Source organism: Perkinsus marinus (genome assembly GCF_000006405.1).
Source record: "Perkinsus marinus ATCC 50983 genomic scaffold scf_1104296944144, whole genome shotgun sequence".
Classification (NCBI taxonomy): Eukaryota; Perkinsozoa; order Perkinsida; family Perkinsidae; genus Perkinsus; species Perkinsus marinus.
This window is the reverse complement of record NW_003211539.1, coordinates 53,552-67,076: the sequence shown is the minus strand read 5'-3', so window position 1 is coordinate 67,076 and position 13,525 is coordinate 53,552. Positions and strand designations below refer to the sequence as shown.

The 13,525-nt window shown below is 46.2% G+C and overlaps 4 protein-coding genes across 4 annotated transcripts in view; 3 read left to right on the top strand and 1 right to left on the bottom strand.

Annotated features, from left to right (window-relative positions):
• Positions 1–3,407, top strand: part of Pmar_PMAR027390 (hypothetical protein) — a gene marked incomplete at both ends in the record, with an annotated part of 4,626 nt that extends 1,219 nt beyond the window's left edge. Inside the window, 9 exons of the mRNA XM_002780731.1 lie at positions 598–721; positions 884–1,037; positions 1,588–1,686; positions 1,733–1,803; positions 1,879–1,916; positions 2,236–2,367; positions 2,416–2,499; positions 3,153–3,248; positions 3,294–3,407. Of these exons, the coding sequence (XP_002780777.1) occupies positions 598–721; positions 884–1,037; positions 1,588–1,686; positions 1,733–1,803; positions 1,879–1,916; positions 2,236–2,367; positions 2,416–2,499; positions 3,153–3,248; positions 3,294–3,407 (912 nt within the window). The remainder of the gene's footprint in view (positions 1–597; positions 722–883; positions 1,038–1,587; positions 1,687–1,732; positions 1,804–1,878; positions 1,917–2,235; positions 2,368–2,415; positions 2,500–3,152; positions 3,249–3,293) is intronic.
• A 1,120-nt stretch (positions 3,408–4,527) lies between these two features.
• Positions 4,528–5,429, bottom strand: Pmar_PMAR027389 (hypothetical protein; the record flags this gene model as incomplete). The annotated part of the gene is made up of 5 exons (XM_002780730.1): positions 4,528–4,614; positions 4,664–4,838; positions 4,889–5,011; positions 5,181–5,316; positions 5,375–5,429. The coding sequence occupies 5 exons, from the start codon at positions 5,427–5,429 to the stop codon at positions 4,528–4,530; spliced, it is 576 nt and encodes a 191-aa protein (XP_002780776.1).
• A 3,522-nt stretch (positions 5,430–8,951) lies between these two features.
• Pmar_PMAR027388 (B-Raf proto-oncogene serine/threonine-protein kinase, putative) lies at positions 8,952–9,800 on the top strand (the record flags this gene model as incomplete). The annotated part of the gene is made up of 5 exons (XM_002780729.1): positions 8,952–9,058; positions 9,182–9,330; positions 9,383–9,485; positions 9,604–9,676; positions 9,733–9,800. Coding segments are annotated over 5 exons (500 nt in total), but the record flags the coding sequence as incomplete, so codon positions are not given.
• Positions 9,801–9,864: 64 nt separating this feature from the next.
• Pmar_PMAR027387 (hypothetical protein) lies at positions 9,865–10,074 on the top strand (the record flags this gene model as incomplete). The annotated part of the gene is made up of 1 exon (XM_002780728.1): positions 9,865–10,074. A coding segment is annotated over one exon (210 nt), but the record flags the coding sequence as incomplete, so codon positions are not given.
• Between the last annotated feature and the right edge of the window lie 3,451 nt (positions 10,075–13,525).

Genomic DNA, 13,525 nt, shown 5'->3' with positions numbered 1-13,525 from the left:
ACTGTTTCCGCGGACCTCCCAGATAGTCGCTATAGTGAGTTCTCTCGTAATTTCGCGAGAAACAGGTCTCATTATCAGGCGAAGCACGATGGTTGGTGCAGGTTGCTGACGACAACGTTGTTGTGGCGACTAACGATGAAGCCTTTCCGGGCTTTGAGTTGGTCGGAACTCTGCCTTTTTCGGTGGTGCCAGGCTCGCAAACGCCAGGAGCTGAGATTCCGTTGAGAGTAAGGACCCCGGTGAGCCCGCGAAGAGCTACTTAATGTTGGTATGTTGGAGTTTTAGTGATATGGAAAGCAGCAGTGAAAAACATATTTCACTTCACGTGAAATGGGTGCTTTAAGTGAAGTGGCGCAATACTCTGTGAAAAACTCAATATTTGCGCGCTATGCAGTAGTCGTGAAATATGTTTTTCACCAGTGTTTTTCATTTCACGGGTGGAACTCCATTATAGGAATTTCCGAAAAGTGCCTTAGACCGAATCGTATTTCTTGTATTTCTATTGGAATTTCAACTTTAGGTTTCCTTTCACCTGAGCGCCATGCTGATCGGCGAGAACTATGTGTCGTTGGAAATAACGGCTCCCAGGGGGTTTAGGTTTTCTATCGGAAGCTCTTGCGTGACGAACTCCTCTACAGAGGATCAGTGGTCGGTTTTAACGACTGCAACGGCGATGAGAATGTCGCTACGCTCACTACAGCAACGAATGTATTGAATGCAGGTAGGCAATTTTGTGGCGCGCGAAATAGTAATCCTGTTTTGCTTAGTATTAACGAGCAAGACTCGATCCGGTGTGAACAGTATTGGAATATATGTTGTGAAATATGTTTTTCATATCACGTATGGAACTCCAATACAGAGAATATTGCTTGTCGTATTACAGGTCAAACGATTATCGATATGGTGTGTGTGAATCCTGATGCTACACCGATTCACAATTCCTGCCGACTAGCTCTCTATCTCGACTCTAACATTTCCCATTACTGCTACATTCAGATCATCGAGGATGGGTATGAAATCAAAGCGATGGAGGCACAGTAAGGAGATTATCAATGTTTCGATCGGCGAAAGCGAAATTACTTGTTGGCAGGTTTCTGGGCAGTAACCGTCTTGGCGTGAGCGCTCCGGGATTTTTTTCACATTCGTGTCTTCCCAGGAAATCGTTGATTCTATTCAAATCGACATAGTGAGTTCAACTTTGTCTACACTTTTCTGTGCAAGCAGTGTTGGATGAATATGTGTTCGCTCTCCTCAGCTGAGTTCAAGAGTTTGTCCACTTATTATAGAAGTTTATATACAAATTGTGACAGAAGTGTACATAAAACACTGAGGATTTCCCAAAATTTTCGCAGAATATTCATATTGTCACCAACACATGTGGCTATTTTTTCGCATTTTGTGCAAGTTTTTCAAGTTAACGAACAACCTGAGTGGCAGAGTTACATGCACGGAAAAGATGACGATCAGTTGTACTTGTTTCAATACTCGTTCAAGTGCTCGTTGTAATTGAAGACTCAGTCTTATTGCAGACACCCCCGGTCGGGTATGAACTGAAGTGTAGTACACTTAGTGTACGCCGTCGTACAGTGTCGGTCTGTTGACGCCTCCTCAATGCGAGGAACAGATCGACACTGCGGGGTCAGCCATCAAGCTTCAGTTTTCTGAGATGCCCATCGATCAAGGGATGTAGAGTCCAGCCGGGTTCGATCCTCGGCTAGGTTACTTTTTTTAGAGGCTTCACTGTGGCTATTGAGATCGTCAACCCCGGTGCTCCTCTCACACCAGACCCTGATACTGGCATCAGTAGGAATACTTTCGCGCTGATACTTCGTGACACCCGTTCACCCGTTTTACGTGAAGTGGCATAATATTATAAAGGCAACATCATCGACGCTAATATGGCGGTCCCAGGCACGGTGAGTTCAAAGAGAATCGCTTCATAATAATACTGTTACGAGGGGAAGCTATCGCAGCAGAGGAGTACAATTGTCGAGACATAGCCAGAATCAATTCCCCTTCCCCCAGTTTGGTCGGAATTCAGTACTTATGAATGCTGTGTTTGAGGTCTCGACTATTTGAGGATATCGACGCCTGTTTGCTGGGACGCGTCATTATTAGTAAGAGCGGCATCCACAATAACAAACAAAGAACTGAGGTCGCTATATGAGCTTTGAAGAAATCGAGAATCTGGCAGAGTTGATGATTACTTTACTGTGTTATGGGGTGTTCCCTCAGGATCTGACCAACGTCCCAATCATTGGTTCCGCCCTAGCATGGGATGCTGTAGAAGCTCAGAGCATCTCGAAAGTTCAAATAGTCCTAAAGGTTAGCCAAGATATGCAACCTGAAGAGGTGCTCGAAATACATGTAAGATGCCGTTGACTCTTCACAGTTGAGATTTTCTGTATCGATCAGGTCGAGGCGCCCCACGACGTGGCAATGACCGCTCCATCCAACGTCGTATTGTCCGACAACATCCCCGTATCGGATGTGGCTCCGGTGAGTGCCTTATTGAGCTTTGGTGTGGAGAAGTATACACATAGTCAACTAGACGTGTAGGTGATACTTGTGAAATTTCTGAGAAATATTGATGAAATTCGCATTGGTTTCTGTACATTTACATCCGAATTTGTATGTGAACATGTATAGTTAGTGAGAAACCTCTTCTGAGCTCAGCTGAAGAAAGCGAACATATATTCCTACTCCAACACTGTATAGGAAACTCCTGAGCTCAGCTGAAGGAAGCGAACATATATTCCTACTCCAACACTGTATAGGAAACTCCTGAGCTCAGCTGACGAAAGCGAACATATATTCCTACTCCAACACTGTATAGGAAACTCCTGAGCTCAGCTGAGGAAAGCGAACATATATTCCCACTCCTACACTGTATAGGAAATTCCTGAGCTCAGCTGAGGAAAGCGAACATATATTCCCACTCCTACACTGTATAGGAAACTCCTGAGCTCAGCTGAGGAAAGCGAACATATATTCCCACTCCTACACTGTATAGGAAACTCCTGAGCTCAGCTGAGGGAAGCGAACATATATTCCTACTCCTACACTGTATAGGAAACTCCTGAGTTCAGCTGAGGGAAGCGAACATATATTCTAAGATTGCCGAGCTGTTCGTACGTTACTTTTTTTCTCAGGTATCAGTAGCCGGAAATCGCCTCATTATTCGTCTTATGAGAGCATCACTGAGTCTAGGACAAGTAACAGAAGTTGAAGGTCTCCGCGAGGGAACGGTGAGAGACCTGTTTGTCCTGTGTTCGTGTAGCATGGTTGCTCAGGTGATCATTGATTTCTCGGTGAAAAATCCATTACAGCTGCCGAACGCGAACTTCTGGGTTGTTAAAATGCTAGGCGAGGATTGGCTTTTGGTACCAATTTCAGCACGTTTTTGAAGGGTATTCACTGAGCTAAATACTCCGTTTCCGGACGATTTCGCTCACTTCAGGTATCGATTCGGGGAGGAATCAGCAGTTCCTTATGCCTCTATTGGTCCTTCGGGGCCGACTGCTGAAGCCCCATCGATGATCTATCATTTACCAACTTACCACATATCTCCTTTTTTAGTCTTGTCATGCATGGTAATCATTGTTTATTGGTGAGCAGAGCCAATCAGTGTATCATTGTAATGGTGTTGGACAATCATTGATTTGTGTTCCACAAAGTGTCGAAGTTGGATGGAATAACTGCGACATACCAAGTTGAATGTCGTCTTTGATATATAAGACTGCTGAACGCTATGTTGAGTTTGGCTGACTCAACTGTGTTAACTGCTGCACACTCTAGCTGAAATAAGCTATTGATAACCGGCTATGCTGTATATATATCCTATGACCTGTTACACCTTAGGGAAGTGTAATACGGTCGGGTGTGGATCTAAAGTGGCATTTCTCACTACCCTTTCAGATGGTGTCTTTCTAACCATCATCATCTACGCAATCATTAGGCTGTCCATCGAGATGATGAACACTGTTCATCCTCCCGATGGACACCATAACCTAGAAGCCTCCTTAGCCTGCTATTGGTCAGTCCACAAATTCAAACAGTACTAGTGCTGGTCACGGGACCACGAGTTGAAACAATCGTAGTGCTGTTCACGGGACCACTAGTTCAAACAGTAGTAGCGTTAGTCACAAAACCACGAGTTGAAACAGTAGCAGCGTTAGTCATAGGACCACGTGTTGAAACAGTAGTAAGCTGAGCTTACTAAGCTCTTGTAGTCTCCTAGGTAGTAGTAATGCTACTACCTAGGTAGAGCAGGTACCTGATGTTCGCCTTCACAAGGTGATTGACTACACACTCAACGAGCCAACAGGGTCGGTCAAGAGAAGCATCAGGTTACACATGTGTCGCGCCCACCAGAATCTGATCGGCTATGAACACGTAGAGAATCATCATGGGATTCATCCACTCGCATCTTCTGCCATTTTCGTCTCAAAGCCTTCGTAGTTCGACCTCGGAAGCTGATGAATTGATCGTGAAGACTCTGGCATCTGCGATTAGCGATCAAATGCCTCACTTAAAGTCGCTGGAAGCGGAGATTTTCTTGAAATCTGTACCAAACTGCGTGACAGCGCGTCGGAGCTGATTGATCTCGTCTACCTGAGACGAATGAAGAGTTTTCCCGGTATTGACCTGACAGCGGTCTTACACTCCAAGGGTCGCGACTCGACCTTTTATGGCTCAGTTGACTCGCATCTAAGGAGTCTTCAGCTTCACCACCGGCGGAGTCATCTAACACGGATGAGAGGGAGCTCTCATCTTCGACAGAGGAGAGATCTTCACGAGAACCTTGGGATGCACCCGGATAAGCCGAGCCAGCACCACTGAAACGACGTTATTACAGAAACTGCCGAGAATCGTTCGATGACGTTACCCATTCTGCAGTATCCATTCACCAATGCACATGCAAGTACAGTCTGTGATATGGTGACTCGGCGAGGAGTCCGCGATTTGGGGAAGACGCTCCTCAATATAGTTGAGGAATGGAGATCCTGCACTGAAGTAGGGGCATATAGTGCAACACGAAATACGCACTTAGACTAGCAGAGCCTGAGCGTTGTTTTTTCCTCACTGGCTCCTCTCCTTCTTCTGACTCATTCCCCTTCCTAGAAGACGAACGGACCGGCTGGAGCTGCTGATGAGGAGCGCCACCAGACAGTCGTTACCCAGTCATGATCTTCCATTCAAGAACTGGTATGCTTGCCAAATCCCGTTTAGATATTCCTGGTGACTCAAACTTACTGGCGATGATGGTCGAAAGAGAGGGAAGGCGGTTCATGTAGAAGATTTGGAACTGAGTATCTGTAAAAGGAAACACAGACGTGCATGAGTCTGGCCTGATTCTACTGCTCTACATTACCTCCATTCATTTTCATCCCTCCACTGGTAGTGGTGTCGGCTTTCCTCGGAGGCATGGCAGTGGTAAAATACAAGCGTCTGAGGCTCAGACTCTGAGCCCATATGATATTGTCATTCAAGGTGTCCTTATCCCGGCCCAGCAAGCCCAGCTTTTCAACTGTTGAAATTCAACGTGAAGTCACACTAATAACAAGGCTTGGTCGTACCAACCCGTCGCTACAATATGAGAGTTGAGGCAAGTTCCAGTCTCATTTTCATCCCTCGTTCCAGACTGCTCGAGAAATCAACTACATCTTTTAAACATCCAGTTCGATTTTGGAACCATCAATTTCGTTCGGATGCGCGAACTTGGAGGTGCGAATCCGAAACGGGAAGATCATATTCGCAATCAGAACTTTCAACTTGGTCATAGAACATTCAAGCTCATCCGAAGTCGATAGGAAATTCAAATGAGTGTTAATAAAACTTTCAATTTCGACTTTTGAACCTCCGAATTCGTCATAGGACTTTCAGTCGAGTACACCTTCGGAACTTTAATTTCGTCCCTTTTTCGGAACTTCGATTTCGTGTCCGAGAGGCAATCATGGCCAGTACTCTCATGGTTAGACTCGTGTTATGTTAACCGTGTCGCTCGTTCGTAGGCATCATGCATAACCAAGCCCCTGAGACACCCATCCATACGACCGCTGCTCCCGTTCACCCCATCATATCTCCTGGCCACGTTCCTGTCCATGCTGTCGCCGCTATCGGTTCCGCTACTCCACAAATCGGGGATCCCACTATAGGAAAGCAGCCTCTTCTAATCCTTACGCGTACTATACGAATGGCGCTTAAAATATGAGAGAATCCTATCACGGGTTAAATTCCAATATCGTTCCCATGGCAACGTGAGAAAGCTGTGACTACTATCGTGATGGATCTTTACGGATTCACCCCTCCCTCTAGCCTGTGGATTTATAGTGCTTTGTGATTCGGTGAATGGGTGAGTGGATAAATGGTGTAATGATTAGTTTTAGTGGTTGGTATTCAATCGATCCAGGTTCGAATTGGTGTGGAAGTGATTTTATTTCTTTCTCAGGGCGAATATCGACCAGCTGCCTCACATGATGGAGAGGTGTGGGAGAGGAAGAGGAGTTGGTCCTGGACAATCGCAATGCAATGCTTATTGCATTTTCCAGCCCAACCGAGATCTCGTTTACTTCTCTCCCAGTCATCATTTCTATTCTCACGGTGATTGCTCGCATGCGGAAAAGGTGCTTGAAAAGAGTATTATGCCAGGCGGCGACGGCCCCGAGCATTGATGAGGTTGGCTGATTTTACCGGCATTATCGATCCTGTGTTTTTAGATATATGAGAGAGTATGATTTCGAGAGGCTCCGCGAGATGAAGCCTAATCTGATGATAGCAGCTATCCGTTGAGGAATGTCTCGCACTATATACACATTTTCATATACACATGAACCATGCTGTGATTTCTCGTCTTATTCCAGCGTGTCTTGTTCGAGCGGAGCTGCTTGTTCGAGGAACTGGGAAAAAAGGCGGAGCGGAGCTGCTGATCCGGAGAGATTGGAGATTATACTGGACGATATAGAAAGCACGATTCCCACTTTTTATCGTTTCAATGACTTCAGCAAGTGCCATGAGATATACGCTAATGCATCTGTGAACGCCCGGCTGAGGAACGCGAGTACGAAACATGTCGAAGTATGTCTACAGTGACATTGCCTTACCCACGAATCCCGCGAGGAAATGTGAACTACATGTGTAGTTGACAATATACAGGTTTGTGAGGAAATTTTCATTGGTTAATGTACATTTCTACCCGAATTCGTCTATAAACTTGTATAATTAATGAGGAACCCTCTGAGATCAGTCTAGATAAGCCAACTATATATTCCCACACTGAGTCCGACTCCTTACAACGACTTTCTGGTGTGAATTCACCTCGTTTAGTTTAGTCATCTCGATCGCTTCGGCGAATCGGAATCATCCTCCCAAGGGAGATGAGGGTACCATCCAGCTTTGAGTATTGATGGTACCCAGGTTTTGATAACAACGGAAAAATGATGTTCCTAATGCGATGATGACATCTACATGGGAAACTCATTGAAGAATGTGTTCCTAGGCATGTGGGAAATTCAAAATGGGGCCCTCCTGGGAACATCATAGTTCCGGTCCGGAATTACTGCCAGGTAAGCTTAACGCTCACTGAACGTTATCAATTCCTCCGGAGCGCAAACAGAACGCGGTACAGGTTACGATTCGAATCGGGTCCATCACCAATGCATTGTATCAGAGTGTGGCGTGCGTTCGGCCCATTATTGTTTCGCGCACGCCAGATATTCGCTCTGAGACGTTCCAAGAATCGTCATTATTGGATAGTTCATCGAGTCATTGCTCATGTGCCTGGTGGGATAACTGAGTTATCTCACCTGACACATGAGCAATTCTACCAAGCACATTCTACCGAGATCCTCATTTTGCCGACCCAGCCCAACAACATGCACGCACAGCGCGAGCGTCTGAATTTAAATATGACTCGTAGACGGTCGTTTCTCTGACTATCCTGGAAACCAGCTCTTGCAGTTATCGTAAATTATCGTACGGGGAGCAGCTGTGTGATGCAGATCCACCTGTTGAGTTAACGACTTGCGCATCTTCCACTGATAATATGCAACGGATCGGGTGAACGACAGCCGATCGCCATTTGAGAATCCACGAATCGTGAACGTAGACCACGATGGACATCAATTGTAAGTCCCGCTTCAGTACGGACTTCTCTCATCGTCATTGACTTGCGAATGCCAACGTCATCATCTGGCTCGGAACCTTTGGAGAACTCGCTAGAGTACAATTTTAGGCAGCTCGAGGCTGCGACTAATGCATTCGATAAGAGGGGCCTGCTGGGTAACGATTGAGTGTCACGACTGATTTTCAATTTTCGCTTTGACATACTGTCAGTATCCCTGATGGAAGTTTCATAATGGAACAGGCACAGAAAAATGCCGCGCCTTGAGATAGCGCGAGGTTGCCGCCACCTATGAGTTGAAAATAAAACGGAATGAATTGACGTGTTCGTTCAAACAAAATAATTTCGCCGAGTGCTATTAAGATAATATTCAATGCTGATCGATGTTTACATCGGTTCTAAGCCAAATCCATTCATGACGAATGTACAGGTCAGGAATGGGGGCCTCCCATCAGGTGAAGGAAGCTTCGGCGCTGTATTTCGAGGTCGTCTTAAAGACGGAACAGGGGTAAAGCACACATATCTGTTATTTTGTATCCTCGTTCCTTTAAGCTATGTTGATCAGCAATGCTGAATCAACATTGCCGACGGCATTTGCATTAGAGATGCCCATTCTCCAGGCTGTTGGCGTTACCGGGAGATAGTTGCGTTACTCTTCAGATTGCCGTGAAGGTCTTACCCTCCGTCCAAGGATCCGGATTCGCGGAAGAAATCAAGGTAACCTCCCGGAATATGAACTCCATACAGTGTGACATGTGGATCCAGACTCTGACCGCAAAATTCTATCATATCCTGCATCCGATCGAGTCGACCGAGGACGGTCAGCCAGTCCCATACAGGTTCTTTCCCGATTCCGTCACCCGAATCTCGTTATGCTTATGGGTTTCGCGCGATTGGACCGAAAAGGCTTCCTGGTTTACGAATTATTAGAAGGAGGTAGGGGTGTCATACTCTTCGACGGAATGGGTCCGTATTATAGTCCAAAATAGACTGAACTCATTATTGGGAAACCATAAAGTATGGCACACCTTCCTCGCAGATATGTGTCACGACTCGTAGGTGACGTCTTCAACCTACTCCACAATCGCGGAAATCACCGAAAAGAACCAATATCCAGGTTGAGAAGATTGAGTATTGCATTAGATGCGAGTCGGGGGCTGAGCCATTTACACAGTTCCTCGCCGAGAGTATTCCACAGGGATATCAAGGTACAAGCGACGACAGAACGGAATGATTTCTCACCTTTGTCGTCGACTTTAGACCGCCAACATCCTGCTAGATCGAAATGGCACTGCGAAAGTGTCCGATTTTGGCCTCGCGTTCGCTGCCCGAGGTGATGCAGAAGAAGGGAATATGAGGGCGTGTTCCGTGGCTGGTATGTTGGAAATGGAACGAGTTCTACTGTATCGTAGCTAATAGTGGTTGTTGGCATTTGATACACTACAGACCATCGATTCGGAATAGGTTTTCTCGTATGCAAGCAGGTACTCCTGCATACGCAGATCCGGAATATTTACGAACACTTGTTTTTAGCGAAGGCACTGAGGCTTACAGGTGAGCTTCACCACGCAAAATGAAAAGTGCTGCACTTCAAGTGCACGGCTGGTCAGTTTTGGGATCGTACTGCTCGAGCTTGTTACCGGAAAACCCCCGACTAGATTCCCACAACAGCTCAATAGTATTATGGATAGGGTAAGCTAACATGCTGGGCTACTTCTCTCACGACGTCAATCTCTTGCTAGTTATCACTCCCAAGCGTCGCCTTCCACGACTCGGAGTCGATGGTTACCGAAATAGCAGATAACAGCGCCAAATGGAATACAGGTGTCGCCAAAAATATGTTGGGGTTGGCATATCGATGCATGTCTAATGAACAAAGCGGTCAGCAGACACGTCCGCGGTTCTACGAGATCGCGCTGGAGCTGAGGCGTCTTGCGGATATTGCTGATGATGTACTATAAATAGTGTTTCATGCAAGTGTGGGTGATTTCGGAACGTTCTTTCTCGTAAACGATTGAGTGTGCCGAGCTGAGACTGTGCCACCGAATGCGCGATGCCATGAAGAACTAATAAACAGAATTTAACGTGTTATTGTGCCGCCCGAGAAGATTCATTCCGTGAGAAGTCTACCAAGGAACACAACATGTATGTCAAATATTTTCGAATGCCCGGAGAGTGGACCCTTCCACCGTTTCGGATAACGTGAGATGATCAGTTCAACGTCATTCTCAACTCATTATGGGCGCCGAACGGAAACTTGGCATGCGCTCAGCGCATTGCGCTGCCAATACGCACGACAGGATCACGCGCTGGAGTCGTCGGTCCAGCCTTCAATCAACGGTTTCAAATTGTTCCGGGAATCGAGCTGAGAATGTCGAGAAAAATCAAGGGGTATCCGAACATTCAAAAAAAATGACCGATCTGTTGTGCCCCTGTGGTCAAACTCTGGCCTTTGGTTTTTTTTCATGGTATTTCGCATTCGGTGGCGAAGTCTCAGTTCGAAACGCTCAGTAGTCTACGGGAAAGAACGTTCCAAAATCATCCATACTTGCATGTGACACCATAAAGAAATATCACTAAAACTCATGTATCGTATATAAACTTATTTCAGGTTGCGTGCTGGGGCAGCGACTTCGATCAATATATCAACTGCGGTCTTAGAGCGAATAGCTTCCTATCTGAGGTGGTTCAGTAGCTTCCATGTTTCAGAAATATCATCGTCCTCCCCCTGCAATTCGACAATTGACGGCATAGACCATGCTTGATCGAACCCAAGCTTGCTACAATGGTGTATTGTGATGCTACTACCACCAATGACTTGAAAATAACCTCAACAAAACCGTGAACAATCCAAATCGACAATTTGTCCAGGTTACATCTAGATTGACTTTATTCATTCCAACACAAAATAATGAAAGGAATGTCAGCCGTACGGCTGTAGACATATAGCGTATACCTTAGACGGTGTATGGATTAAACCTTGCTGAAGCAGGTACGAAACCCAGAACGATTCGACTCCGACGAGCAATCGGCCGGCACCATTATGCAATCGAACGGTATACTGTTCGAGAGAAACCATGCTATCAGGGGCGGTTGTCTTGATGAGACTCCTGACTTCGCAACTAACTTGTGCCCTCGTGTACGTAGCGGTGGATCGAACTTTGAGCTATCAGATGGCTGCCATCTCAAACTATGTTCATCTTGAGGCCAGAGTCGTCCTTTCAGACTGAGGCGATGGCTTCTACGGTCACTGCAGCCGGTGCTTTGGACCCAACCATTCCGATGGGCCATCGCAATGTGGAATCCACATCGGCGATGGCGTCGAAAGACACCAACACGAGCTCCCCACAGTATTTTGAGACGGTAATTCCTGCTGAGTATTATTTCTGATCCTTCGTTGATCGGGCATCATAGTGAGGTTTACCCTGTTACTATTCCATAGTGATGCATGACGCGTCCGTTCGTGAACGACCAGCTCCACAAAGTTACTGCTTTGCATAAGCTACGTCTCGACTTGGTGAATTTGTTGTAGATTGTAACCCTCAGTTACTAATGACCGTAGTGCACAAGATTAAAGCAGGCACAGTAAGTTACCGTCGGTAACCCATACGGGTTGGAGCATAGGGGTTAAGCGTTCCCTGCAACTTCTAATGCTCATATCATACCATAGATAGGCAGAATTACCTTACGGACCGTTACGGTTCACTTTTACGGTTACGCTTCAAGCCCCGTACCGCAAAATTACGGCACCGTAACGGGTCTTACGGAGATGCAGAATACAAAACGAAGATATATCATTCATGTCGCCTAAATCTATTCCATGTAAATGCGATTCCGTGGATGAGGCCAGCTTGGCAGTTCCGGGCCAGCCTGGGAGTAAGACGGACGCAATTTGCAAATGAGACGAGTGGCAAATGCGAAACCAAATGTTACTCTCTCATCGGTTCGGTTGAATCCGAGCCACAAAAAAAACGAGTTTAACAACTATTTGAGCTATCGTGGAGTGCATTACAGTGAATCTCTCTATCACAATTCTAAAAAAAGCAGTTCAGCACCAACCGTAAAGTCGCAAGGCCTTCCCGTAACCGTAAACTGCTCACGTCACGCACGCCGTAACGTAAACCGTAAAAAAACGTTACGCTGCCCATCTATATATCATACCAGTTGAGTATGAATCAGCTTATGCTTTGCAGACTGTCAACATTGCTGGAGAGCTTCCTCCAGACTTGCCACTGGATAGAAGACGAGCAGTAGCAGTCGAGTTGGATAAGCTGAAATCCTGGAGAGCAGCGGAACGGATAAGAGCTAAAAAAGTCATACGCAGAGTGAGAATCCGGTCATCGGCCATCTAGCTGCTGGCGCGTACTCTCAGTAGTCTCTCGCAGTCATCAGTATTGTTTGGTATTTTCAGATGGTCAAATCAGCCAGAAACTCTCATGCCCTGAAGCGCGGCATAGTAGAAATAGTGTCTAAGGGTCGCCCGTACGACTGGTGCCTGGGACGTGCAACCACAGCTCAGCTAGTAGAGATGTTATTACTTCTAAATATTTTAACTTTCTCGCATGGTTCTTTGAGTCTTCCGAGTACTTGAATATCATCATGTTTCTCATGGTGTCCCATCTATGTTTCCCCTTCAAATCCGTTTTCATTCGCGTTCACCGTGTGAACCTCACAGCTAGTGGGACATCGACAGTAGTTGGGTCATCGAGAGACTCGGACACATCAGCAGTGTAACTATACGGGACTTTGGCTAAGGAATGGGAGCCTTATAAGCACTTATGGATAATAGCGCATGATTGGGTACTCGATGAGCCTGAATGGCGTCATGGTCGATTTGATAGTATTGCTTCTGGGGATATGGAGGGCAACGAGGTGGGGATGGTAGGCGAAGAACAACTGCACGGAATCAGCCCTGGTCTCTGCCTTGGAGAAGGCATAAATGCAGTTTATGGACTATATTATGCTCAAGTACATACAGCTCACGAGAGACATACCTCATAAATACTGAAAACAGTCGCGAGTTCGATTCCCGGCCTAAGTGCACTGTACTTCACCAAACTTTGAGACCTTGTAACACACACAAATTCAAAGTTCACGGGTGCTTATCTGGGCGGGCGCTGAGTTTAATGACGTGTGACTTTGCGAATCAGTGCGAGGTACCCCGCCTACTCCGCTAATATTTCGAGTACTGAGTGCAGAGTACTCACTCATGTAGACCGCCCGACCTATCCCATACATACACTGCTTCATATAACGGCACGAGTCTGTCAAATACAATGACGACGAATACGCGGATCGCACAAGAAAGACCAGGGGTTAGACTCGAAATGGTCTTTGAATATGGTGAAGTATGGTTATTGGACCTCCCAATTCGGAAGTTGCGTCTGATGTGTTGGTTGCACT